The 24,815-nt window shown below is 49.9% G+C and overlaps 1 protein-coding gene and 3 pseudogenes across 9 annotated transcripts; 1 reads left to right on the top strand and 3 right to left on the bottom strand.

Moving 5' to 3' along the window:
• Positions 1 to 4,966: 4,966 nt before the first annotated feature.
• ZNF606 (zinc finger protein 606) lies at positions 4,967 to 24,810 on the top strand. 9 transcript variants are annotated; one of them, XM_039868732.1, is made up of 8 exons: positions 5,170 to 5,307; positions 6,187 to 6,299; positions 7,038 to 7,199; positions 7,590 to 7,678; positions 15,820 to 15,946; positions 16,184 to 16,279; positions 21,559 to 21,676; positions 22,068 to 22,500. In XM_039868732.1, exons 2-8 carry the CDS (start codon positions 6,269 to 6,271, stop codon positions 22,261 to 22,263), a joined length of 819 nt encoding a protein of 272 aa, XP_039724666.1. In that variant the 5' UTR covers positions 5,170 to 5,307; positions 6,187 to 6,268; the 3' UTR covers positions 22,264 to 22,500. The 9 variants fall into 9 exon arrangements, with proteins under 9 accessions (XP_039724661.1, XP_039724666.1, XP_039724667.1 ...); XM_039868733.1 differs by lacking the exon at positions 22,068 to 22,500 and adding an exon at positions 16,392 to 16,459 and having other exon boundaries at positions 21,559 to 21,738; XM_039868727.1 differs by having other exon boundaries at positions 4,967 to 5,307; positions 7,604 to 7,678; positions 21,559 to 24,810.
• Positions 9,306 to 9,424, bottom strand: LOC120607165 (uncharacterized; annotated as a pseudogene).
• LOC120607161 (uncharacterized) lies at positions 18,304 to 18,412 on the bottom strand (annotated as a pseudogene).
• On the bottom strand, positions 21,309 to 21,425 carry LOC120607158 (uncharacterized; annotated as a pseudogene).
• Positions 24,811 to 24,815: the final 5 nt, after the last annotated feature.

The following is a 24,815-nucleotide window of genomic DNA, read 5'->3' as shown; positions in this document are numbered from 1 at the left end:
TGAGGCTGCTTCTAATTTTCTTCAGGAAGTCACTACAAATCGTAATTATGAACACTATGCAGAAACATGGAAAACACCTATAACAGGTAGTGAAAGGTGCAGAATTGTCGCTGTATTACTCTATGTGTGCATTTTGACAAAGGTTTAAAAGGAAATGCAGAAATGAGCATAGCTAATAAGAGTGATGGAATACTGTCTTTTACATTTGTCTAAAAATTGCTATAATTTTACAATAAATAAAAAGATGAGAAAGAATTAGATCGAATGTCAGTCTGAAGCATTAGAGAAATAGGTGTACTAGGGTAGCAAAAACAAGAAGAAATGGAAATAAATTCAGTGACCACGAGAAGTTAGGAAAAGAAATTCTTCCTAATGAAAGCAGAAAGAAGGATGTAATAAAGATAAAAGCAGAATATATGGTAAAAGATGACTCTGAGAAAAAACTATAAATTGCAAACTAACATCATTAAGAAAAATGACATACAGATTTGCAACATTGGGGATGAAAACAGAAATAAACATAGGAAAAATGATATGAAAAGGTTTGTACATTTTTGTGTACACTTGAAAACTTAGATGAAAAAGCTAATTTTCTAGGAAAATATAATCCTGGTAAACAAATGGACCGAAGAAAACACAGAAACCTAAATAGACTAAACATTTCACATTAAATTGAAAAAGTTCTCAGAAAATTACTCCACGATAAACTTTTAAACCCAAGCCATTTTATCAGTGAATGATTTCCACCTTCAAGAAACAGAAAACCCTTTGATATACAACTATTTCGGAACGTGCAGAAACCTGAACATTTACTTCTTTTGTGACACCAGTCTGTCAAAGCTCAGAGGAAGAAACTTCAAGGCCAATATCTCTCAGGAACATTAGTGTAAAAGTTCCAGATCAGATAATGCCGGTGCAGACTTGCAGCTAGTACTCCAGGAATCGGGGTTCTTCATATTAGGAATTATATAACTATATCGTTTCATTTTAATCAACTGGTGGAGAAAAATCAGGAAAATATATAACTATTGTTCCATTTTAATCAACTGGTGGAGGAAAATCAGTCTCAATGACTAATGAGAAAGCAGCTGATAAAATTGAATATTTACTGATTATTTCAAGAATATAGACCTGGTAACAGGAAAAAAATATTTTTATAATATGATCTGAGGCTTAATGGCGACATTAACCCGAGGTTGGCAAACTACGGCCCACAGGCCAAATCCAGCCCATGTGTTTCAGTAGTTTTAACACAGCACATACCCACTCATTTCTGTATTGTCTATAGCTGCTTAATAATAGCTGCTAGAAGGGATTGTGTGGCCTGAAGAAACAAGGTGTTTACCAGGAGAGCTTTGCCAATTCTCAGTCTAGAGCCATCTCCATTCCATTCGGGGAGGACCAAGTCAAGGTTACTCTCTAGTCCTCATGTACGAGCAAGCAATTCACCAAAGAAGTACAAATGGACAGAAAGTGCATGAAAAAGTATGAACTCCTCAATAACCAAAGAGATGCAAATAAAAAGATAAAACTATATACTTGAGCACCTGTTATGAGGCAGGCGGTATCCCGCTCTACATAACCTCATTTAATACAGAAATCCTAGTGAGGAAAGTTCTGTTATTTCCATTTTACAGGTGTATTTTACAGGTGTAGTGAGGAAAGTTCTGTTATTTCCATCTTACAGAAAATGCAGTCCAAAGATTGGCAAAGATTGGAAAGGACTATGTTGGGCGTAGGCAAAAATAGTGGGGAAATGGACCTTATGATTCAGAACCATGGATGGTTATATGGGTGCACGCTCCTTGCAGGGTGATCAGGGTGGAAGTCTCAAATGGAAAGCGTGCTTATGAGCTGATTCAGCGATCTCACCTTTGCAATTTACTCGTGGAAATCACTGCCCAAGTATGAAAGCATGCGGATATAGGGCCTTTCTTACACTGTGCTTTGTAACGGCAAAACAGTCACCAATAGCAGCATGTTTAAGTGTGATGCAGAAATTAAATGGCATATTGTGGGGAAACAAAATTAGGTTCATAACAATATACATGATCCTAACTCTCTGAAATTATGTCTCCCACGGGAACCATGTGGAATAATGTCACCCACACGTGAACACTGATTATCTGTGAGCGGTGAGATTTTAAGCAATATTTGCTCTTTGCATTTTCCTAAACGATTTTAATTCTTTACAATAAATTTGTATCCTTTGAATTAAAAAACTACATAGCAGTGAAAATTAATGAAATAGGGCTTCACATATCAACAAGGATAACTCTTTCAATAACAAATACATGGAGCAAAAACTGCAAGTTGCAGACGACATCTTACAGTCTTGATAGCATTTATATAAATGCAACACATGCAAAGTAAATAATGCTTTGTATTCTCAAATACACACGTAAAGTTACGGGAAACACGTGGAGTGTCCCATTTCTCATTCAGGATGGTGGCTGCCTCTGGAGAAGGGAGGTTTCTACTGGAGAGGGGAAGACAGGGTTTTCAGCTGCATGGGCAATTTTCTTTCGCTTTGGAATGCATTCACAGGGGTTCACTGATTTCCTTATAATGTCATGTTTTAGACATTTTTCTTTAAGGAAAAGTGATCAGACCTGTAACATTAAATTCCAAGGACGTGAGAGATGCAGGCTGAATGCCGAGCCAGCGGCAGAGGCACCTGGAAGAGCTGTGGCGGGGGAGCTTCCTGCCACACGGCCACCGACAGTGGAGCAGCGTGTTGACTTTATGCGGGCACTCAGAATCCCCCAGTGTTGAACTCCTGGGCACTTAGCCGGTGAAGATGAGTTAATGCTAAGATTGGAGAGTACAAGGTAACTTCGAGTCTAGCTTATTGTGCTAGTTATTTTACTCTTGGTGACTCTACATCCTAGCTCATAAAATGCCTTACCTGTCCCAAGTAGAGTGCCCTGGATCTCTCCCACCCCTCCCCACCCCACCCCCGCTCCCTTTACCTTTCATTCGCATCTGCCTATAAGGAAATGGAGCCAACTGGAGCGCTCCACGTGGCACGGGCTGACCACTCTGCCTCTCTCAGACGAAGGACGTGTGTGGGCAGAACCTAAATTCTCCTACTACTCCGGCCTCTTCCCTCTCAGAAACCTCACTGGCAGCTCAGACGCAGACCAGACCCCCTTAATAGGGGCATCCAAGATGGCTGCGCAGCCAGGCCTTTGCCACCTCACAGCACAGAGAACGGTACCGACCAGCACGCTGGGGGAAGTAGTGGGAGTGGGCGCGGGTCAGAGAGAAGCAGCATCGGCAGCCCGTTCTCCACCCACAAGAGCAGCTCTGAGTTGAGAGGCCTCTTCTGTGCCCCACCTTGTTCTCGGCACTGCAGGCTGAACTGCAGCGCAGGACGCAGAGCCTTGAATCTACTGCCCGTTGGCTCTACTTTTAAAATACCCCCACGTCTGCAGTCTGACCACTGCTCACCGCCACTCCGATCCACACTGCCATCATCCCATTTCGATCACTGCGTTGGCTTCTTGGGTCACTGTGGTCCTTCCCTCGCCCTTCTTGTCTCTTCGCCACACAGAAACCAGAGTGATCCTTTGATGAGGCCAGAGCCCATCACTGCCCTGTCATGGCCCGTCCTCACCTCCCCCATTTCACTCAAAGCCAGAGCCATCACAGTGCCCCTGAGGCTGTCTGCACTCCAGCCTCCACTGGCACTCTGCCCACCGTACTGTTGCAAAGAAGGTGCCAGGGCAGCTCTGGGAGAGAGTCACTCCCAACGCAGGTGGGAAGGAGGCTCCGAGGGCCCCAAAGGGGTGTCAATGGTTTCTACCCCTGGGAATTCCAGGGTCAGCTAGGGCTAGCTGTTGTTGGGGAGTCCTCCACATGCAGGATGGAGTCTTTTCCTCCTCCCTGCCTATGCTCTGGAATAGTGGCCTTGACTGACAGCGGCCAAGACAGAGGTTTTGTTCACCTTGTTCCCTGCTCTGTTCCTCAGCGCCGCTCAATAAATGTTGACTCAAGGAAGAATCACGAAGAATGTCATTGAAAACTTACATTCCCATAAAGCCTTGCTATCTGGAGAGCTCTGGGGAACAATTCCTGATGTTCTAAGCAGTAGGGCCTCATATGCCAGGGTAAGTTCAAAATGAGATTCCCCATCTGCAAAAGGGTATAGTATACGAAGAGCCACTTCCTCACAATCTTGTCGACGTGGAACATCCAAACCTGTAAAGATTTTTCTGAGTTTATTTGAACCCAAACTGACAATTGTTGCAAAGCAAAAATCTGAAATGCTCCAGAAAATGAGTGTCACAGATTTTTATTCATTTGAAATTAAGGAGGGGATGGAAAGTAGATTGGATGGAATGAGAGAAAGCAAGGTGAGGATTGCATGACAGGGTAGAGAACGAGATTATGAGCTCTCCGGATGGCAGTAACCCTTGTTTCAAAGGTGTGTTAACTCAGATGCACAGCACCAAGGGACACGGCTGGTTTAGGGCCAAAATAAGACTTTTACTAAAGTTATAGGCCTGGGGTCTAGCTACCCGCTATGACCTGCCCAATTGGGAATTTATGGCCTGATCACCGTTACTTTCCCCAGAAACCCGTTTTCATTCACACTTAGAAATATTAAACTAAAGGATCCCTCAAAAGTGCTCAGACTTAATCAAGTTCCTATTGCTAAGTGCGCTGCCATTTCACAGATGGGCAGATTGAAGCTCCCGGGTTGGGACTTGTACATTCCCCTCCAAATTGGGCGGTGGCGGCGGTGGAAGGTGGCCTGGGGCCGGACACTACCGCTTTCCCCACCCGGGCCTGGGTCACTAGCAGCCCAGGTTAAGTCCCTGGCACCTGGGAGGCGACTCCGGGCGCCGCTTCCGCCCAAGCCGGAAGTGCGCCTCCCGGAACTACAAGTCCCAGCAGCCCCGGCGGCGCGTCCGGGTCTATGCCGGGGGAGCGGCCGCCATTGTCCGCGGCCGAGGTGAAGCGGTCGTCCTGGCGGTGGGGGCCCGAGGTTCGGGAGAACGGGCGGGAGCAGCGGCGCCTGCCACCGCGGCTGGCGCGGCGCCTGGGCAGGTCCGTCGCCCGCCCTTCAGCGCCAGCTTCGCTTTCCCGGCCCCCTCGGCTCGCCGACCCTGCGCCCCCGGGCTCGCGGCCGCGCGCAGCCGGGCTGGGCGGGCCCCCTGGCGCCGGGTCGCGGCCGCCGGACCAGCGCGCCTTTGTCCCCCAGGCCGCGGGCGGCCGGGCCGAATCCCGAGCGGAACCTGGGCCGAACGCCCCAGCGAGGTCGCCTGCGGAGAGCGGCGGGAGCCGCCGGCTGCGGACCAGGTGAGGGGCCGCTCGCGGCGCGCGCCCTGCGCATCGCGGCCGCGTCGCGCGCGGTGCGGGGCGGGAGGCCGGGGAGCGGGCGGCGGGGACGCCGTGGGGCCGTGCACGGGGAGTGCCCGCACCGCCTTCCCCGGCGGGCGCTTCTTGTTCGTGCCCGTTCCCATCGCGGGCTGTGAAGGACGTCAGGCGGGCGGGGGACAGCCCCGCATTTCTTTAAAGATGCAGCGTCCGCGGGACGTTGTCAAGTTGCAGGCGGCGGTGCGGGGCTTTGTCCGCTCTCCCGGGAACGCGCCCCGCGCCGCCAGTCGGCGGCTCCCTCGGGGAGGTCGCGGGACTCGCACAAAGGCCCGGAGCCTAGGCGGTTGGGGCTTTGGTCTCCAGACCGGGGGACATTCAGGTGGAGTTTTTTTTCCTTTCTCGAGATAAAATTTACGTCTATAAATTTTATAAAATTGTACATTGAGAAAGTTGTACGGTACACACTGCCTATTTCATCGCCCCCCGGAGAAACTCCCGTTAAGCAGTCACCCCACTGCTCCCGTCCCCCAGCTCCAGGGAGCCGCTTATCTGCGAGGGTTACAGGTAGATTTTACAATCATTTTTGTCAAACCCACAGAACCTCCACGTTGCGGCTGGCTGTCGCCTGGAGCCTTTGACAGATTGCCACCCTCGCGTCTCGGATGGTGCTCTTTTTTTTTCAGCTTATTCAAATCACCCTTCGTTTCTCTGCAGGAATTCTGTTATGTTTTTGACGGGAACTCTGTCTTACGATGCTGCTGCCTGGGAGTCCTTTGTTGCTTCTGCGGATGGGTTCTCTTTGTTTCCGCCGGATCCTCTGTAAGAAAGGACCACTTTCGTGTTTTTCTCTTTTGTTTCTAGGTTGGTGTTGCAGTTACATTCCTTATTTCACCCGAATCCAGTGGTCCTGCCAGGCGCCTAGTCCGTCAGTTAATCCTGTGGGATGGCTGCCATCAACCCGTGGGCCTCCTGGGGTGAGTCCAAACCTGGTTTCTTCCGTGCCTTCCCAGTGACTTGCTGCATCCAGCAAGGTTAGAGCAGGGGAGGAGCGGGCGAGGGCCTCGGGGGATCGGAGGGTGTCTGTTTGGTACAGAATTAGAACCGAGTGGAAATGAAAAAAAAAAAAACCTTGGTTGTTGGTGAAACGGGAAACTTGGTACAAAGTGACTGTAATTTTTTCATATTTTATAGTCATCCGAGATATTTCATTAGTTCTGAGATTTTCCGGTTATTTGTGGGGTTTCACAGCCATGCAGACGGTGGAAGTTTCTTTTCCGCTCCAGTGTTGTGATTGTTAGTTCTTGTTCTTCACTTACGTAGCGTTGGTCTCTATTTTAAGAGCAACGTTAAATAGTAGCGTGACGTTATTGGTGTGTTTTACCGCTAAGGGAGGTTTCAGGTATCACTAAAGACGGCAAAGAAGTATCTTTTTTACTACTTATATTTTTGAAAAGTTAGGTAAAAGTTAACCATTTTATCAGATAATCTCTTCAGCCTTTAAGAGGTTCTATTCTTAATTGTTCTCTGCGTTTCGGGTATAAATCTGCTTATCGTGTTGGAACTTTTCCCAGACCCCTGAGCTCTGTTGTTGGAAGTTTGTTGTAACCTTGTCAGTGAGAAAGGTCTCCTTTTCCATTGCGTGGCCTTTAGTCACTAGGATTGGTGTCACAGTGCTTTTCATTTCCTCGTTCTAACCTGATCTTTTGGTGCAGGTGTCCTTACGGACCAGTCCTGGGGGATGGCAGCTGTTGACCCATGGGCCTCCTGGGGTGGTGAGTCAAGAACCTGTATCCCCATTGGCCTTACTGGCTGCCATGTTGTGGCCTCTCCCAGCAGTGACCTGCCGTGGTCAGGGATCCGACCTGGGGAGCCAGGTGGGCATTAGGGGAGGGGATTCTGGTCTAGACCTGTCTGTGCAGAGCTGGAACAAGGAGGGCTCAGACACTCTGCAGAGGGATAAGTTGATAGTGACATCTCCAGGACAGGGCGCATGAGAACGAATGTGGTAACTTACTGTTCAGGGCCAGAAAAGCTGTGAACGGACAGAGTCTGAGAGACGGTGCCTCCGAGGAAGCGGGGCGGGCAGGGCTCACGTATTTCAGCACGTTCCCCATCTTCTCAGCTATGAGATGAGGAGGTGCGTCTCTTCCCTTGCCTAAGGGGTGGCAGGACTGGCTCTGCCTGCGCCCGCAGCGGGGAGGGACTCGACTGGGCGCGCTGCTGGCAGGGAGAGTTGCCTCTAGGACTTTGCCTTCCTCCCCCAGCTCTGTGTCCTCAGGACTCTGCCTGGCATGCGGACGAGACCCCGGAGGAGGGGAGGCGGGCCGCCGTGCTCCCAGCAGCCCGGGTCCAGGTGAGGTGGGGCTTCTGCTTTTTCCCAGTGGGCTGCCCTGTTCCCTGAGGTGTCCAGGTTGTCCCCAGCCATCCCGGTCCATGTGCTCTCACAGTTTACAGCAGCAACTTTGGGTAGAGATGGAGTCACTCCGAAGTATGTCACTCCGGGCACAGACGGGGAGAGTTCAGTTTTCCATGGCACGGAGCCTCACTGTTAAGCAGCCCGTTCACAGTCCTGAGCCCCGGCTGTGCTGTGGGTTGCTTGACGGATGAGGGACAAGCCCCTCGGTTGGCAGCCCACTCCCTTTCGCCCTCCCACCTCCGCACATGTAGTCAGTGCCTGATTCAGGTCGCGCTGGTCGGTGAGTGCTGTGCGTGCCGAGGGGAGCAAGGCCGAGCTTGAACCCTCTTCCTGAGGAGCTCCGAGGGGGCCCCCTCAGCTGCGGAGGCCTCACGGCCAGCGTGGTGCGGGACACAAGGAGCCTGGGCCGCTTAGGGAGCCCTGGAGCCCTGGGGGAGCAGAGCCCAGCTAATACCTTGGTAGGTGGCACAGTCTGCACAGAGGTCCTGGGGATGGAGCAGCCAGGGCCTTTGGGCCGCGGGGAGGGAGGCTGCCCAGGCGACAGAACGTACCTGAGCCAGGGGGCAGAGGAGTCACGTCACCAGAGTACGAGGTCCGGTGAGCAGGGCTCTGGGTGAAGACCGGGCCCCAGTCAGGTTTTGGGCGGGAGAGGCCAGGCCGAGCCCCGCGGCTCGAAGGCAGCTGCAGGCCCGGGCTCCATCCTCTGAGAACCAGGAGCCTCAGAAGGGCTGGAGCCAGAGGCGGCCGGATTGGCTGGATTCACGATGTGGCCGGAAAGATGTCCCAGGCTGGGGCGGCAGGGGAGGAGCCGTGGGGAGCAGGTCCACACTTCAGGCTGCATTCTGACAAGGCCTGGGGGTGAGGTCTGAGGGGTGTTAGGGAGTCAAAGCACAGAGACCTCGTGACTTTGTAAGGGCACAAGGGTGATTGCCAAGAGAAAAAAGCACAGTCGATGATGTCGGAGAGGTGTCATCTCCCCCCCCTCGTCCTGCCCACTAGGGGCAGCCACTTAAGAAAAAAAAATTTTATAATAGCTTTATTAAAATATTCATATACACGAAGTTTAATCTTTTAAAATACACAATTCAGTGGTTCGTAGTATGTTGACAGAACTGCGCCACCATCACTACTGTCTAGTTCTAGAACATTTTCGTTACCCCAGGAAGAAACCTCGTACCCATTAATAGTCACTCTCTGCCCCCGCCGCCCCCTCACACACACCCAGGCCCTGGCAACCAGTAATCTACTTCTCTATGTATTTACCTATATGGAGCATTATATATAAAGGGAATCATACAACCTGTGGCCTTTCGTGTCTGGTTTCTATCACTTAGCATTTTCAAGGGTCATCATTGTTGTAGCATGTATCAGTATTGTATTTCTTTTTATGACTCAGGTGGTCGTTTTTAACCTATTGTTTGTTACGGTTAACCTCCATATTTCTATTATTTATTTTTCATTATTTTTTTTTAAATTTTTATTTTTTTAGGCAAGGCAACCCTTGGTTGACCCCACAGATTGCAAGGATCTTGTCAGTTTACTATCCCTTATTTTTTATTTTTTACGCCTACAGCACCAGGTCTTCCTAGGTGGTCTCCCATCCAAGTACTAACCAGGCCTGACCCTGCTTAGCTTCCGAGATCAGACGGGATCGGGCTTGTTCAGGGTGGCATGGTCGTAGCCCATATTTCTAAATGAGAGGTTTTTATCTTAATTCATCAACTATACATTTATTCTATTGATTCTCTGCTATGAAAGACAAAGAAAAATAGCTGCATTCCTATATTTATGTCTTTTGCTTCTAAGTTAAAGTAACAAGTCAACTGAATATAAGATACGGTGATATAAAAATGTTAATAACGTCTCTATTAAATTTATGCTTCCCCTCAAATTAAAAAAATTAATGAACCCTCCCACAGTTAAAGGTGACTGGTGAAGTGCACCGTGAGTGTGCCACCCCTGCCCGGCAGCGCCGCTGTCCCGGGAGGCAGAAAGGCCTGGACCGCACGATGCAGGGTTGTGTGGTGTCAGAACACGACTCTGGTGTTCGCTGCCGTGCTAACGGACATTTTTAAGTCCTGTACCAGCATCGGCAGTGAAGCGAGGCTAGGCTGAAGGATGCCCTGAATCAGTCTCTTGGGAACAGCATTTACTTGTAATGAGACGCTGTGAAGAAGCCCTAACAACCACTGTGCTGCACTCTGCTGTTAATTTAGGTGAGGGTTTCTGAGAGTTGATAGATTTAACGCTGAGAAAATGAAACGGAGAATTAAAATAAAAACACCCTCCAATGTCTGAAGAGTTGTGATTTCTGAGAACATGCTCCTGGCCCCTCCCCACACTCACTGGATTCTTCCTGCAGAAAGACTTGAATTGTGCGTTTTGTATAAGCAAGTCTTCAGGAACACAAACGAGAGCCCCATGCCCCTCTCTTGTTCCCTCCAAATTAAATATTTACTGAAATAAAGCATTCACCTGGTGAAAACATCAAGTGCTCCCATCCCGTGTTACCGGAATAGTCTGTTCTTGGAAACATGTTGGATAGTGAAGTTTCAGCTAACAGGAGCCCAGATCCCATCACTTCGAAGACTAGGGGCAATAATAATAATAATGTCCCAGGCTGTCTAAAACCCCAGCCAGCCTCCCCAGATATGGAAACTCCCAAACTCCATCTCCGTCCACCGACAATTTCTGCACGATAAATGTTCTGCACGTAAAACTGTAATACTCTGCATTCATCCTTGGTGTAGTGTGCATAGTCTAGTTAAATTTTTCTTCTCTACAAAGAGCTTGCACTAAAATACTAATAAATTAGAAATTCTGAAGATTCCAAAGAGGCCGTCTGAATTTCCCCAGGTTCCAAGAAGGGGGCGCAGTCAGAACATTCGGGTGATGGGAGCAGCCCTGTGAGCGCCCCGCGGGCACATAGCCGAGCCCCAGCTCAGCACCCTCCGCCGCCTCCCCTACCCCCACCCCCGCTTAGCCACGTGGCACAAAGCAGCACGAGCAGGAATGTGTCTGGGGCGGGGGACATCTCTGCAGGTCATCCTAGTACATGTTGGAAAGTGCGAGGTCAGGTGAGGTTTACCTGTGGAATGAGGGGCTCGCTCCTTCCGGGGCGGGCACCCTGTCCTGCCCCCTCACCCGAAGTGTCAGTAATGGTGAAACCTGCAGTTCCTCCCCCGTCCCAGGAGCGTCCCTCTTGTCTCCAGGGCCGACGGGACTGGTGGCCTGTCTTCCGCTGCCTCCCTGTCACGTCCAGCCTTGGTTTTGCATGTTTTGCATCCCTGAGGCCTCCGTGAGCTGTGGACCCCGACTCTGGGGCATGTTCAGTGGGGGTCTCTCCCCATCACATTCTCTTCCCACCCCCAGAACTCTGTTCGCAGCTAATCCGTTTTCATCCTCATACATAGATGATCCACCATGTGGACGTAACACCGGTAATAACGCTCTTTAAAACCTTTTCTCCGTGCAGCTTGCTTTGCACACTCAAGGTCAACTTTGCGGTCCCTCCACATGATAGATGACAGGTTCATTCCCCTGCCACATCCGAGGACGGACTCTGTCCCTCCCTTCCGTGGCTGGGCTTCTGAGTCCGCCGTCCCCCCAGCGAGCTGTGCAGCTGTGGTGTCAGTTCGTGCCCACATGCAGCGTTTATCTAGGAACGCCCCTAGAATCGGCACGTTCCGAGTTTGGGGCGGGGGCGGTGTTTTCAACACGACTAGTGCTGCCCTTTGGCCGCCTCTGAAGAACCAAAGCCACTTCTCACTGCGCCGAGAGGAGGGGCTCATCGCCCTGCGTCTTTGCTGCCACTCGACACTATCTGACTTTTTGCTTCAAGACCAAAATGGAATGTGACATTTTCATTTTATTCCTTGATTGCTAGTGAGCTTGACTGTCTTTTCATGTCATTGTTGGCCATCCGTGTTTCCTTCTCTCCATCTCTGTCCCGTCCCCAGATTTCTGCAGGCTGTGACTTGCCGATGTGTAGGCATCTTACATGCATTCTGGGTCTCGATTCTTTGCTGCAGATAAATCACCCTCTCCCAGTCGGTAGCTTGTCTTAACTTTGCGCTGTGTTTTATTAGTCACGTGTTTTCAGGTGTATTTTTGTCAGATGTATCTGTCTTGGTTTCCGGCTAGTGTTTTTGTGTCTCTTCTAAAGAAGTCCTGTATTTAAAATAATTCCCTCCTGTCCTTTTCCTTTACCTTCTCTTCTGGGGGTCCACTGTCAGATGGTGGGCGTCCTGAACTGTGTGTCTCTGGTCTCCTTACGTTCCGCGTCCTCTTTTTTTGGTGGGGGTGGGCGGGGAGCCTGGCCATCCTGCTTTCGGCAGCACAGGGCTCCCGGGGCCTTCTGTTACACGGTGGGCCTGCCGAGCAGTCGCTGCGTCTTCTGTCTCTCCTTTGTGTTCTCAATTCTCTCCCGTTCTCTCGGAGAGCCTCTTTTGTGTCATCCTGTCCTGTTTTATACCGAAATCCCTCCAATCCGAGGATTGGAATTAGAGCTCAGTGATGGTTAGATGTGGCTGCAGCGTGAATTCTGCGTCTGCTTGGCCGCCGGGTTGGGCCATCCAGGGAAGAGCTGTGAGGCTGCATTCGAGAGTCAGGTCTGGTTCGGATGGGCCTTCCGCCCTCCCTGTCTCTGGCTAGGGCTGGATCACCAGGTCGGTTCTGCTTCCGGTTTCCTGGGCACACAGCTGGCTGGCAGGCCGTGGACTCCTCTCCCGTCTGCACGTTGGGCCGCGGAGGTCGCCGCTGTGGCGGTGCCCTCACCCGGGCAGCCTGAGAACCCCCACACTCAGCCTGAGGTGGGTTTGGGGAGTTTTGCCCATGTGTCGGTGCAGGGCTGCTGGGGGCGGTGCTCACACGGTGGCCGGCTGGCGGGGACGTGGGGCACGCGCACAGCTGTCCCGGACACAGACCTTCCCATTTGTTTTCGGCCTGTGCCCCTGCCCTTGCTGTGCTGGTTAAGGTCAGAGCCCAGCGCCTCCTGGGTCCCACTGCCCCTGCAGCCCCTGCGACGTGTGGCACCGGCGCGCCTCTGCTGTTTCCAGGGCTGCCTGTCGTCTGTCCTCCAGGGTGTGGACCGCCATGCGTCGATGGCTGGGATTTCTTTTACTTTCTTAAAAAGCCGCTCTCCCCCCGACCCCACCTTTTAATCTAGGAGGTTTTATTTTATTTTTATTTATTTTGTTAATCTAGGAGATTTTAAAACCCCAGGATAGACCCTGAACCCTGTGTTAGTTTCCTGTTGCTGCTGTAACAGAGTCCTGTGCACTTGACAGCTTAGAACAGCGTGAACTTGCTCTGGTCCTGGAGCTTCAGGCTGAACGGCCTGCAGGGCTGGGTCCTGGAGGCTCCAGGGAGGAGCTGCTCCTGCATTCACCTTCGGCGCCACCTGCAACGCTTGGCTGGAGGCTTCTTCCTCCATCTTCACAGGGTGTCACTCTGACCCGCGCTCCCAATGCCACCGCTTCTCCGGCCCTGAGCCTCCTGCCTGCCTCTTTTATGTATACAAACCCTTGTTACGTTGAGCCCACATGGGTAATCTCTCTAACTCAATACACTTAGTTTAAGCATATCTCTGCAAAGTCCCTTTTGTCAAGTTAAGGTGAAAGTCCCAGGTTCTGGAGATTGGGACGTGGGGGGCGTATTGGGAGCATTATCCAGCTGACCACAGACACCCACGTTCACCAGCTTCGCCAGGTGTCAGCTTTCAGCTTTCTGCCTTTCTTTCCATCTGTTCCAACACACAGCCTTTTGTTTTGTTTTGTTTTTAACGCCCGCAGCACCCGGTCTTTCTAGGTGGTCTCCCATCCAGGTACTAACCAGGCCTGACCCTCTTCAGCTTCTGAGATCAGACAAGATCGGGCGTGTTCAGGGTGGCGTGGCCCTAAACCACACAGCTTTTTATAAAAAAAAATAAATGGAGTGTTTTCAAGCACATCTCAGATATGTTGTTTTAGCTGTAAACAATTCCTAGTGTACATCTAAGAGAGAACTACTTTTATCTTCTTTTAGAAGGATCATGAAACCTTTATCACCACCGACAAAATGAACAGCGTTCCTTAGCTATACTCAGTTGACCTTCAGTTTTCCCCACTTGTCCCCCAGCATCTTTTTACAGTTCCTTTGTTCGAGTCAGAGTCCAAGCAAGGACCACACGTGCATGTGCTTTGTATGCCTCAGACAAGAGGTCACGTGTCTCGGTTTGCCTGCTTTTGCCTTCGTGGTGTCACCGGATGAGCTCCTGCGGCCCTTCGCCTCCTATAAGCTGGCGGTTGGGCTAGCGGCTGGATTGGGTTCAGGTTCCGTAATTTTGGCAAGAGTACTTCACAGGAGGTGCTGGGTCCTTCCTCCTGTGTGATGTCAGTGGGCTCAAGGTGTGTGGTTGTCCCATTTTGAGATGATAGAATGGATCGACGGGAGCTGGGGGTTGGCAGGAGACCGGCCCCTCCGTTACCATGTTCCCATCTGCCTTTGCCGTGGTCGTGTAGGCGCCGGAGATCTGCCGATGTCCGCTACCTTATGAGGGTTGGCGGATCCCTAACGATTTCATTCCATCTGTGACTGTTGAATGTGGTTCTTCCGTTCCTTTTAGATGTGGGTCAGGGGGAGTTGCACCGGGGCCCTGGGAGGGTCGGGAGGTGAACCTGGGGCTCAGTGCAGCAGCTTGGCGGCGGCCAGAGTGTGCGCTTGGACCTTGGTTGGTGCAGGTGAACATCAAAGCCAGCTAAGGAGCTTCAGTAGCATAAAGAACACGTTCCCCTCCCCGATCCCCCAGTGCCATCGCTCCGAAAGTGGCCTGATGCTCTGCTGTCTGCCCTTGTCTACCTGATGTTACATTTGAGTGAAAAGTCTCCATTACCCCCAACCGTAGAAGCGGCAGCCATCAAACAGGCCCGGGCAGCTCTGTGAGAGGAAAACCAGGCTACACTGGCACTGATAAGCCTGGGGTGGCGGTGGGTTTCACGGGAGTGGGGAGTCGTGGTCAGTGGTTTAAAGTGCTTTTCGGAGGAGGGGACTCATGGAGCAGGATCAGTTTGTGAAGCCGGTTGCCGAGAGCAGGTGTGTGTGGGGGATGGCAGTTCAGGACAGAGACCCAGCGTTGGGGCCAGCCCCGGTCAGAGGTGATAGGCTCAGTTTGCAACCGTGACTCGCAGGGACAGAAAGGGGTGTGTGGGGACGGGGAGGAGTGCCGGGCAGCCGTGAGTGGGTAGAGGGTCCCAGGGCCTCAGGGCGGGAGCGCAGGGCCCATGCGGTCCCGGCGGCCAGACAGCTGCTTTCTGGTTGGAGGGGAGGACTGCAGAGCACGGAGAGGCCAGGAAGGGCACCTGGAAAGGAGCCCGGGCTGCAGTGACTGCCACGCAGCTCCCCTGGCGATGCACAGCCTCGGCCCTGCCGGTAGCCAGGGCCCCCGCCGGCTCTCGCAGGAGCTGTCCGGGATGCGCCTGTGCAAAGGTCCGGCTTGGACTGTAATTCGTTGTCCCCGCGGGTGTCCTGGTCAGTAAATACTCCTGATTGTTTTTCCTAAGAACATCAGTTTGGACTTTTTAAAACTCAGAGTGCTGTCAACAGCAGCTGTGACTGATTCTCCCTGGCTCAGTCTGTGCCACTTAGCTCCGGCCCTTGGAACGGAGATGACCTGGCAGTGGAAAATTCCCTCCTGCGGCCAGAAAGGCGGCCTGTGAATGCTCAACTCGCACTTCCAGTCCTGGCCCCGAGGCCTCTGGTCTGGGACCAGAGCTCGTAACATGCGTGCGCCTCGTCCTGACCTCACGAGTGTCTCCATCTCCAGAGGAGAGGGGCATTGCCCTGGCGGGGATCCTGTCCCCACTGGGCAGTGTCACTGGGATTGGGCGGGAGTCTTAGAGGAGACTAGCTCACCTCGTCATTGAGCCCAGAGATCTAGTCCCCTCGAGGACATCCCAGTGGCCCCCAGTGAGACCTGACCCCTATCCAGGGCTGGCTTTCTGCGTCTTGTCCCCTCCCCAGGGCTGCCAGCCTCACCTCATCCCCAGGGGACGCTGGTGGGTGTGGCCCCAGGCTGAGAGGGAATGTGCGTGCTCTTTCAGGAGCCCGTGACCTTCCGGGACGTGGCTGTGGACTTCACGCAGGAGGAGTGGGGGCAGCTGGGCCCCGCCCAGAGGACGCTGTACCGGGACGTGATGCTGGAGACCTTCGGGCACCTGCTGTCTGTGGGTAAGGCGGGTGCCGCCCCCGGGAATGAGGCCGTTTCCATGGCCATGCCCGCCGTCCTCTGTTCAGAGCTCACGGGGCCTCGGCAGGGCTGGGGTGGTCTCGAGCCCAGCGCTGCCAGCGTGAAATGCCCAGTGCTCGTGACATGGCTCGGGCCGCGCTCACGCTGCCCGAGGGATGGGGCGGGGCGGGGCGGCCAGGGACGCTGTCAGGGCGACAGGCCGGTCTCCTCCCGTGCAGGGAAGCACACCGCCAAGCCCGAGGTCATCTCCCTGTTGGAGCAAGGGGAAGAGCCATGGCTGATGGAGCACGCGCCTCCTCAGCGCATCTGTCCAGGTGAGAGCGGCCCCCGGCGGGAGCGAGGGGCCTTCCCCCCAGCCCGCCTCGTTTGCGAATGGGCCGGGGCCACCGGGAGTCACCCTGCTCAGACACACATTTCCAACACAAGGGTCGTCCCTTGTGTTGACCTTTTTGCTGCTGTTGAGTCAGAGCAAATGTGCCTCCCTGCTTGACGAGGTGAGTCCTGCAGGCCGCGCTGTCCCCGCCATCCGCTCTCCTGACGCCTCGTGTTCTCCGCTGCGCCCTTCCCTCAGACCCGTGTTTGAACTCGTCCTTACGTCCTGCTTAACCACATTTGTAGCCTGTAGCCACAGGCTCTTTAAAAAAAGAAGGAAATAGATTTTTTTTATGTAGGTAATGTATTCACATGGTTGAAAACCAGAAAGCTGTACGACACAGGTAAGCTGAAGAAGCCTCGTTAGTGCGCTCCCTGCTTACACACACACACACACACACACGCGCGCACACACACGTTGGCAACCATTTATTTTACTGTAAATCTTTGAATTCTTTTATTAGTGGTTGCTCTGCAGATTATAAGTAACATCTTAATTTATAGTAATGTAGTTTGGATGAGTATCAGTTTAATTTTGATGGTATTCAGAAACTTTGCTTCTATGTAGCTCTTTCCTCCCTCCCCCTTTTATGCTGCTATTTTCACAAATTATGCATTGTGCGTTCCTCACCACATATTTATAAATCGCTTTATATCGTTGTCTTTTAAATAAGATAGAAAAAAAGGAGTTAGAAACAAAAATGCGTTCACGGTCCCGTATCTACCTGTGTGATTATCTTTCTGGGTGTTCTGTTGCGTTATTGTGTAGTGTACTTTCATTTCATCCTGAAGGACTCCCTTTCGCATTTCTTCTAGGGCAGGTTTGCTAGCTGCAAACTCTCCCAGGTTTTGTTTATCTGGGAATGTCTCGATTTCTCCATTTTTGAAGGATCGTTTCGCCAGCTGCAGAATTCGTGGTAGACAGTTTTTCTTTCTGGCCTCGGTGGTATCCGATGAGAAATCTGCCGTTAGTCGTTTTCCGACGACTCCCAATCTGTGACGAGTTGCTTCCCTCTTGCTCCTTTGAGGATTCTTGCTTTGACTTTGGCTTTTGGCAGTGTCATTGCGATGTGTCTGCATGTGGCCTTCTAGGGTCCCACAATATGTTAAGGTCTCTCCTTGGCTTTTCCTTCATCTTTTTGATTTGTGTATTGTTCGCCCCAACCGTTCCCCGTCGTCTCAGACAGTAGTGGCTTTGAGACATCGCCTGAGAACGTTCGACAGATGCCTGCTCCCTAGGAGCCTTTAGCGCTGTGCGGGTTCCCGGCAGGCCTTTCGCGTGGGGTCCTCCAGAGGACCGCCAGACGGGTCAGGCGGTGACTGGTTTGGGGAACGAGGCTTTGGAAAAGCTCCAATTTGTTCTGCTCCCTCTAGTCCCAGAAACACGGGCTGTGATTTCCCAAGGCGACCGCTGAGTCAGGGAGCTAGAGATAGGACTAGGGTACGTGAAAATGACACAAAGCTCACGATTATTGTTGCGGTTCAGCCGTTTTTCTCGAAGGAACTGTCCTTGGGTTGTTGCAAGGCTTTGGTCAACTCACAGAATTCTGAAGAAATGGACTCTGCCAGTTTCCGACAGTTTTGGTTGCTTTCATGGAGGGGCGAAATTTCCGAGGTCCTCGTTTTGCCCCTTTCGCTGACACCCTGTCCCAGGTGATCACTCCCGGTATTGCCGCTCTGTGTTCCCAGGGTGACTGCAGCTACAGGCACGTAGGGATACGTAGTTAGGCGTCACCTCTCCAGATCTAGAATAAGACACACACTGTTCTGTGTCTTGCTGTTTTTCATTTAACAGCGCACCGCGCCGCTTCTGCTGTCCTCCTGCGGGGGGCGTCTTCCCATCTGCCGCAGGGAGTGGGCGTCTGCGGAGTCTCACGAGCTGCCCCTCATTCAGATCTGAAGCCTTCTAAACCTTCTGCCTCTCCTGCCCTCAGTGCTGACCGTTCTTTTTAAAAAAAATAAAAAAAACCTACAGCGCCTGCTCTTCCTTGGCGGTCTCCCATCCAAGTACTAACCAGGCCCGACCCTGCTTAGCTTCCGGGATCAGGTGTGTTCAGGGTGGCACGGCCATAGTTGTTCTTGTTGTTGTTGTTTTTGAGTCACCATCCCAAGCCCTGTGGTTCCACCACCTCCGTCCTTACACTTCCACCATTTTGCGAATCCTCTCAGCCAGCCCCTTGGTCTCAGTACAGCCAGGAATCCCATCTCCTGCTTCTAGATTATGCTGTCCGTCTTCCTGACGCGCATCCCTGGTACTAGCCTTCGGCGAGTCCCTTACGCTGGAAATGGACAGGTCACCCCGACCTCCCGCTCTTTCCTCTCCAAGAAGTAGTCTCTCTTCTGACTCCTGAGATTTTCGTCCTCTGCCATGTCAGCTGTGTCATTAAGCTTCCACCCCCTTCGCCCTCGGGTCTCTTCCTCATGAAATTGCAGCTCGAGTTGATGAGGACCTTCCTCCTGGTCATTAGGCACGGCAGGTGTTGTATCTGGGTTTGTGGCCCCGAAGCCTTCCATCATGCGGTCGGTAAACCACAGTGATTCGAGCTGTCTTTTCAGTAACTGAGCAGATCACGACCTTCCAGTTTTTTCTGTTATCTTTCTCGTTTCCTGACCGGTTCCAGCAGCTGAGTCGGCTGGCTCCTCAGTGTCTTGCTCACGAGTGAGTCACACGCGCAGCTCAGCGCATGCCGTACGCTGAGCCGGCCTCTCGGCGTGCCCAGGGCCGCAGACTCGCAGCGCTTCCCTGTGCGCGGTTCGCAGCTGATCGGTGAGGCCCGTCACCCCACAGATCCTAACCGGGTGGAGGAGACTGCACTTCCTTGTCGTCTCTCTGGTTCTGGACCCCCCGGCCACACTGCTGGGCGTCCCGTTGGTCAGTGAGTTGGGCAGCTGCCCTTTTCAGGAGTTCCTCCCGGAGAGATTCAAAAGCTGTGTGAAGATTATTTCCTAACTTCTGGGAGCTAAGCTTGAAAGTGGTAAAAATGCCGGTTCTTGAGCAGAGTAGAGCCGCTCCCATGATGGACCGGGGTGATGAAAGGGGGAGATGGTTTGCGGTGAGGAGAGAAGAGGGAAACCCTAGAGAAAGAATGTGGGGTCTGGGTGCCGTGTACCTGCAGCTTGAGACCCCGCGGGAGGCTGAACGATGCCCCTCCCCGCAGCAAGACATGTCCGTGTCCTGTGCCTGTGGATGTGGTACCTCATGTGGCAAAGGGGCTTTTCAGGTGTGACTACATTAAGCTTGAGATGGAGATTATCTCGGATCATCTGGGTGGGCCCCTGGTAAGTTCGTGGTGCTTGTAAGAGTGAAGTGGGGGTGTCACATACAGCGAGGAGATGCGATTGACGGAAGCAGAGGCTGGAGGAAGGACCCACGAGCCAAAGAACGCAGGTGGCTCCTAAAAGTAGGAAAAGGCGAGGACATGGATTCTCACCTGGAGCTTCAGAAGAGAAGCTACTTTGATTTTTAGCCCAATGAAAGCCATTTCGGATTTTAACTTCCAGACTATAAGATCACGAGTTTGAGTCATTTTAAGCCACTACCTGACGTGCGTGGTAGTTTGTTGCAGCAGCCGGAGGAAACTAATGCAGACCCTTCAGTTGCTGGGGGACTGATACTAAGCAGTGGTGTCAGGCGGCTTCATTGACTGAATTTCCCGGACATTTCGCTGGATTCTCAATCTCATTTAATCACCAGAAAAGTCCTCTAAGAAGAGCGGCAGTACCGGTATTTAAATACAGATTATCAGACTATAACTTGTGTATCTGTCTCGTCACAGTATTCTGCCTTTCAGGTCTGTCTCTCGTGTCGCTGATCCACAAATGATTCTGTAGTCATTGGAATTGTAACTTTAGGAGTGTCCTTAAAGCATGCGATTTTTGCCTTTCGAATTTTGTGTTATTGACTGAACTCTGTGGAGTAGGAAGTAATGCGATAGTGTATTAACACAGAAACTTCCTGCTTGAAGCATCTGTTGGTGATACTTTCTCTTAATGCCACCCCCTCCTATTTTGGCAGGTGTCAAAATAGGGCAGCAGCCAGGGCATTATAAGACATAAATGAATTAAGACACTTAATAATTTAAACATTAATCGCTGAGGACCTGATTGCTCATTAATCTTTTGTTAGGCCAGTCATTTCTTATTTTTTCACCTTAATAGTATTCACTGCGTCCTTTCGTCAAGGACCCCTCAGCCGATCCCCAGGTTCACTGATTCACTAGAAGGACCCACAGGATCAAAAGTCACTATCCTCAGGGTACTGCTTTGTAACGGCGAAAGGATACCAAGCGACATCAGCAGAGGGAAAAGACTCGAGGTGCTAAGTCTGGAGAAAACCAAGTGCAGGCTTTCAGTAGTCCTCTACCAGTGCAGTTGCAAAGGACACACTTAATTCCTTCAGCGTCAAGTTGTGACAATATGTGTGAAGTGTCATCTGCTAAGGGAAGCTTGCCAGAGCCTAGGAGTCCAGGGTATTTTTGTGGTTTGGTTACTTATGCACACATGACTAGCTGTAATCATGAAAGGAAAACAGATGTCAACTGTAAATGACATCGTTTATACAAATATCTGGAGAAATTGGTACGTGTGCTTCAGGACCTCAAGCATGCAAAACGTTCTTAGATCATTAGGACATTCTTAAGACGTCAGTTCCTAGGAGTTGGCCGAAGGCCAGTACTGCAACAGGCTCTCTTGGGAATGTGTGGTTTGAGCAGCTCAGGCCTCTAGGGTCACTTCCTTCCTGCGTACCCCCGTTCTTCTCCTCTTCGTGGGCAAACACTCCTTAATGGATTTTGTTAGTATTCAGCACACTTTTGTTCACTTTTCACTACTCTCTTCTTTCCTATTATGATCTTTCTTTTCCTTACAAGTCTGTTTGGTTTGTTTGTATTTTAGGTGAGGTAACCCTTGGTTGACCTCACAGACTGCAAGGACCTTGTCAGCTTACAATCCCTTTTTTAAAATTTTTTACGCTTACAAGCACCTGGTCTTCCTAGGTGGTCTCCCATCCAAGTACTAACCAGGCCCGACCCTCCTTAGCTTCCGAGATCAGATGAGGTCGGGCTTGTTCGGGGTGGCATGGCCGTAGTACAAGTCTATTTGAATACAAGTTCACACTTGCCTGTCAATATCATAGACAAAAAAAATCTCACCTTTTCTACTTTATTCTTAGAAGTTGAAGTTCTTTCTCTGTGCTCTCACAGCTCTTCTCTGTTTATTTCAGAAATGATGAAAAATCTCGAAAACAAAGCGTTAATCCCAACACAGAGCATCTTTGAGGAAGAACAGTCCCGCAGCATGAAGTTGGAACGATACGTGTGGGATGATCCTTGGTTCTCCAGGTTAGAGATTTTGGGATGTAAAGACCAAGTAGAAATGTACCACATGAATCAGAGTACAGCCATGAGGCAGATGGTCTTCATGCAAAAGCAAGTACTGTCTCAAAGAGGCACTGAGTTCTGTGAACTTGGGGCAGACTGTAGCCAGAGCTTAAACTTTGTTCCATCTCAGAGAGTTTCTCAAATTGAACGTTTCTATAAGCCTAATACAGATGCTGAAAGTTGGAGATGTAACTCAGCCATAATGTATGCAGATAAGATTACCTGTGACAATAACGATTATGACAAAGCCTTCTACCAGTCCATGCAGCCTATTCACCCTGCCAGGGTGCATACGGGAGATAATCTTTTCAAATGTACTGATGCTGTTAAATCTTTCAATCACGTACTACAGTTTGGCGATCATAAGGAAATGCATACAGGAGGACAACTCTATGAATATAAGGAATGCCATCAAATCTTTAACCAGAGCCCATCTTTTAATGAATATCCAAGACCTCATATTGGCGAAAACCAGTATGGTTACAAAGAATATGAGAATATCTTCTACTTCTCGTCCTTTATGGAGCATCAAAAAATTGGTACTGTAGAGAAAGCTTATAAATACAATGAATGGGAGAAAGTCTTTGGGTATGACTCATTCCTCACTCAACATACGAGCACTTACACTGCAGAGAAACCCTATGAATACAATGAATGTGGGACATCTTTCATCTGGAGCTCTTACCTTATCCAACATAAGAAAACTCACACCGGAGAGAAACCCTATGAATGTGATAAATGTGGAAAAGTTTTTAGGAATCGTTCAGCCCTTACGAAACATGAACGGACTCACACTGGAATAAAACCCTACGAATGTAATAAATGTGGAAAAGCCTTCAGCTGGAATTCTCATCTTATTGTGCACACGAGAATTCATACAGGAGAGAAACCTTACGTATGTAACGAATGTGGGAAGTCTTTCAACTGGAACTCCCATCTTATTGGACATCAGAGAACTCATACTGGAGAGAAACCTTTTGAATGTACAGAGTGTGGGAAATCTTTCAGCTGGAGCTCCCATCTTATTGCTCACATGAGAATGCATACTGGAGAGAAGCCCTTTAAATGTGATGAATGTGAAAAAGCTTTTAGGGATTACTCAGCCCTTAGTAAACATGAAAGAACTCACTCTGGAGCAAAACCATATAAATGTACCGAATGTGGAAAATCCTTCAGCTGGAGCTCCCACCTCATTGCCCATCAGAGAACTCACACGGGAGAGAAACCCTATAACTGTCAGGAGTGCGGCAAAGCATTCAGAGAACGCTCAGCCCTCACCAAACATGAAATTATTCATTCTGGAATTAAGCCCTATGAATGTAATAAATGTGGAAAATCCTGCAGCCAGATGGCTCATCTTGTTAGACATCAAAGGACTCACACTGGAGAAAAGCCCTATGAATGCAATAAATGTGGTAAATCCTTCAGCCAGAGCTGTCACCTCGTTGCTCATCGGAGAATTCACACGGGTGAGAAGCCGTATAAGTGTAATCAGTGTGAAAGATCCTTTAACTGTAGCTCTCACCTTATTGCACACCGGAGAACTCACACCGGAGAGAAACCGTATAGATGTAACGAATGTGGGAAAGCGTTCAATGAGAGTTCTTCTCTTATTGTACATCTGCGAAACCACACTGGAGAAAAACCCTACAAATGTAACCATTGTGAGAAGGCTTTCTGTAAGAATTCTTCTCTTATCATTCATCAGAGAATGCACAGCGGAGAGAAACGCTTTATATGCAACGACTGTGGAAAAGCCTATAGTGGTCACTCAGCGCTGCTTCAACACCGGAGGAGTCACGGCGAAGAGAAACTCTGTGAATTGAACTGACGAGAGATTTTCTTTTATTGTACATTTGATAACACATTGAGAAAACCCTACAAGTATAATTAAGAGGAGAAATTTTGTAAGAGTTCAGTGAGACTTCTCCCCTTATTACTCGATAGAAAATATCTTCTTGGAAGAAACCTTTGAGTGAAAAGCATAGAGGAAAGCTTAGCAGTTATGTAGCCGTTATTTAACCTCAGATAATTACAGTAAAAAAAAAAAAAAAATCCTCCAAACTCCTCTCCTGGTCCACCAGGAATCTTAACTTGAGGAACTTGAGTGTGGGAAGTGAGACATTTTTTCATAAGAGATCTCCGCTGTTCATGGATCAGAGTGCACTGTTGTGGGGAAAACTTTATGCTAGGAAAAGGGTTTCAGATGGAAATAACACTGTTTTGCCTCAAGCTGGAGTATTAGATGTGAAGCTTTACAATAACATTTTGTGAATAATTGTGGAGATAGAGGTTTTGCTATTATAAAGGGGAGGTCTGGGTGCCCTTTAGGGACTAGAATGTGTAATACTAAATCTGAATTTAAGAAAAAAATAGTACTGAATGAGATATTTACTGTTGATCACGATTAACCTTAGAAAAGATTAGTAAATGAAATCGCCGATGGTGGGAAGGTTGTTACCCAGAAGTATGAGACCGATGTTGTTGGAACAAATGGTGATGCTTAATAACCCCATGTGTCGGTGCCCGTGGTTTATCCATTACTGCATTTTTGGACATTAGTTTGTAATTCGTTTTAGGCAGGAGGCGTTGTAAGTTGTCATTATGGACACTATGTCAATACATATAATCTGAATGAATAAGAAGGACACAGAGTCGTATATACATATTCACTATAACACCTAGAAAAAAATGTGTGTGGATAAGGACTGAAAGATCCAGGGAGAAATTAACCCAGTTAATTTTTTAAAAAATTTAAGGTTTTACAAACACAGCACTTACCATGTGCTAGGCTTCATTTTAAATGCTTTTTTCAGATATTAACTTGTTCAGTCCCTTTATTTCTATGAGATAGGTACTATTATTATGCCAGTTTTACAGATGGAGAAATTGAGGCAGAGATGTTTAGAAACCTACCTAAGGACACATAACCAACAAGGAGTGGCACTGAGATTGTTTGGCTGCAGAGTTCATGTTTTTAACCACTATGTTATATTGTCTCTCCAGCGATTTGCTTCCCCTAATGTTTTGGGTTTTTATTTTGTTCAGTGTTTCTATAGTAGATATTTGATAATAAAAACCAAGAAATTCCTAAACGGTG

The sequence above is a fragment of the Pteropus medius genome, unplaced genomic scaffold, assembly GCF_902729225.1.
Source record: "Pteropus medius unplaced genomic scaffold, Ma_sr-lr_union100, whole genome shotgun sequence".
In the NCBI taxonomy this organism is placed as follows: Eukaryota; Metazoa; Chordata; class Mammalia; order Chiroptera; family Pteropodidae; genus Pteropus; species Pteropus medius.
Note: the sequence above shows the minus strand (reverse complement) of the source record. Positions and strands in the feature narration are given on the sequence as shown.

What these genes read in the sequence shown, in the direction of transcription:
- ZNF606 (XM_039868725.1), top strand. Translation starts at nt 6,269, where the DNA reads ATGGCTGCCATCAACCCGTGGGCCTCCTGGG. An exon ending in GATCCGACCTGGGGAGCCAG is followed by an intron (nt 7,200 to 7,589) that starts GTGGGCATTAGG and finishes TTCCTCCCCCAG; the next exon opens with CTCTGTGTCCTCAGGACTCT. An exon ending in TCCTCAGCGCATCTGTCCAG is followed by an intron (nt 16,280 to 21,558) that starts GTGAGAGCGGCC and finishes TGTTTATTTCAG; the next exon opens with AAATGATGAAAAATCTCGAA.